This window comes from Camelina sativa, chromosome 12, assembly GCF_000633955.1.
Source record: "Camelina sativa cultivar DH55 chromosome 12, Cs, whole genome shotgun sequence".
In the NCBI taxonomy this organism is placed as follows: domain Eukaryota; kingdom Viridiplantae; phylum Streptophyta; class Magnoliopsida; order Brassicales; family Brassicaceae; genus Camelina; species Camelina sativa.
This window is the reverse complement of record NC_025696.1, coordinates 17,244,081-17,245,997: the sequence shown is the minus strand read 5'-3', so window position 1 is coordinate 17,245,997 and position 1,917 is coordinate 17,244,081. Positions and strand designations below refer to the sequence as shown.

General features: G+C 41.1%; 2 protein-coding genes across 2 annotated transcripts in view; one reads left to right on the top strand and one right to left on the bottom strand.

The window, feature by feature from the left end:
• LOC104732010 (calmodulin-binding transcription activator 5) overlaps nucleotides 1-1,300 on the top strand; it is a 6,486-nt gene extending 5,186 nt beyond the window's left edge. The window contains exons 12-14 of the mRNA XM_010451540.2: nucleotides 160-355; nucleotides 465-761; nucleotides 890-1,300. Coding sequence (XP_010449842.1) covers nucleotides 160-355; nucleotides 465-761; nucleotides 890-943 — 547 coding nt within the window. The 3' untranslated portion in view covers nucleotides 944-1,300. The remainder of the gene's footprint in view (nucleotides 1-159; nucleotides 356-464; nucleotides 762-889) is intronic.
• LOC104732011 (dihydrolipoyl dehydrogenase 2, chloroplastic-like) lies at nucleotides 1,274-1,901 on the bottom strand. The gene is made up of 3 exons (XM_019233997.1): nucleotides 1,787-1,901; nucleotides 1,620-1,691; nucleotides 1,274-1,537 (listed from the first exon to the last, which is right to left on the bottom strand). Exons 1-3 carry the CDS (start codon nucleotides 1,898-1,900, stop codon nucleotides 1,487-1,489), a joined length of 237 nt encoding a protein of 78 aa, XP_019089542.1. The 5' UTR covers nucleotide 1,901; the 3' UTR covers nucleotides 1,274-1,486.

Genomic DNA, 1,917 nt, shown 5'->3' with positions numbered 1-1,917 from the left:
TGGCAACCTTGAAACCATCAAGGCAGAGCAGGCGTCGAACCTAGGGAATTCCAATGAAGATGAGCAGAGCCTGAAGGACACTCTGGCGGCGTACAGAACCGCTGCAGAAGCGGCAGCGCGGATTCAGGGAGCGTTCAGGGAGCACGAGCTGAAAGTTAGGTCAAGCGCAGTTAGGTTTGCTAGCAAGGAAGAAGAAGCGAAAAACATAATAGCCGCGATGAAGATTCAGCACGCGTTTCGCAATTTTGAGGTTCGTAGGAAGATTGCAGCCGCTGCTCGGATTCAGTACAGGTTCCAAACATGGAAAATGAGGCGGGAGTTTCTGAACATGCGTAAAAAGGCAATTAGGATCCAGGTACACTAGCAAAAGCTGATCTATATAACGTCTTTAAGAAAAGAAACGAACGGTTCTCTGCGAACTTGTAAAACTGCTCTGTGGTTTTAAATATGGAAATGTTTCGCAGGCTGCGTTCAGAGGGTTCCAAGTAAGAAGGCAGTACCAGAAAATAACATGGTCGGTGGGAGTTCTTGAGAAGGCGATTCTGAGGTGGAGACTGAAGAGAAAAGGATTCAGAGGGCTTCAGGTTAGCCAACCTGAGGAGAAAGAAGGGGGTGAGGAGGTGGAGGATTTCTACAAGACAAGCCAGAAACAAGCAGAGGAACGGCTGGAGAGGTCAGTGGTTAAAGTCCAGGCCATGTTCCGGTCCAAGAAGGCTCAGCAAGATTACAGAAGGATGAAACTGGCTCATGAAGAAGCTCAGGTGAAAGTCACTTTTACTTCTTTCTGTTTTCTTTACTCAATTCAAATATATTCGTAACGGATTAAATCACAATTTCACATATAAAGTTTGATGGTCAATGTATGCCTAAAACTTAAAACGTGACACAGCTGGAGTATGATGGGATGCAAGAACTTGATCAAATGGCTATGGAGGAGAGCTGAATGCAACAACAATGAAGAGGAGGTGGGTGCAGTGTGGTGGAACTGTAAATTTGTGTAAATGACGAGGGGCAATTTCGACCTAATAGAAGCTGTTTTCATAAAAGTTTCAAAGGGTATTATGGTAAATCGAGCCTGGAGCTGGGAGATCTTCCATAGAGCGTCTTGTCGTTAGTATTTTTCTTTTGCTTTGGGGGATTGTGAAGTAGTAAGTCTTGTATTGCTGCTGTGTTCTGTGACTTTTGTGAGATTTGACGCTAAAAAGCTAAAACGTTTTTTAGTTTGTCTATTAAATTCTCTCCTTCTTACTGTTTTCTATCTTGGATTTCTGACTTATAATAAAATATAGTATTTCAATTATGTGTCTGTCACAATCTGTTTCTTTTGTTCTTAAATCTAAGATACAATTTAAAGAAAAAACATGAAACAAATATACGGGATGAAATGTGACACTCAATCTTTGTCCGTCGTTGAATTATGGTAAAGTACAAATGTCTTCTTGCACAAAACTTTTGTTACAGGCTGCTTTCAATATTTTTTCTTTGTTCATACAGCAACTTTTACACTTTGTGCTGTTACTGAAGCTGGACTGTCAACCTGAAATTGAGATGAATAGGAGTTGGTTGCTTCTAAATCGTGATTTTATGTCGAGAATGCAGATTTAGATTCTTGTATTTACCTTGGCTGCTTTAAATAGTTCATCAACAACTTCGGACAGCGTTGGATGTGCATGAACAGCAAGTTTAATTTCCTGCATTGTCATCACCAAAAGAAAAAAAAATCACAATCTAAAGACAGTGAGCAAAATCAGAGTCAGGTTGGTTTGCAGCCGTAGAGATATCATACCTGAATGCGTGTTCCTAAAGCAATCGCGTTAGATGCTTCATGGATAAGATCAGCTGCATGCAGCCCAAATATATGTACTCCAAGGATTTCACCATTGTCAGGTCTGTATATCATCTGTGCACATAAAAGGC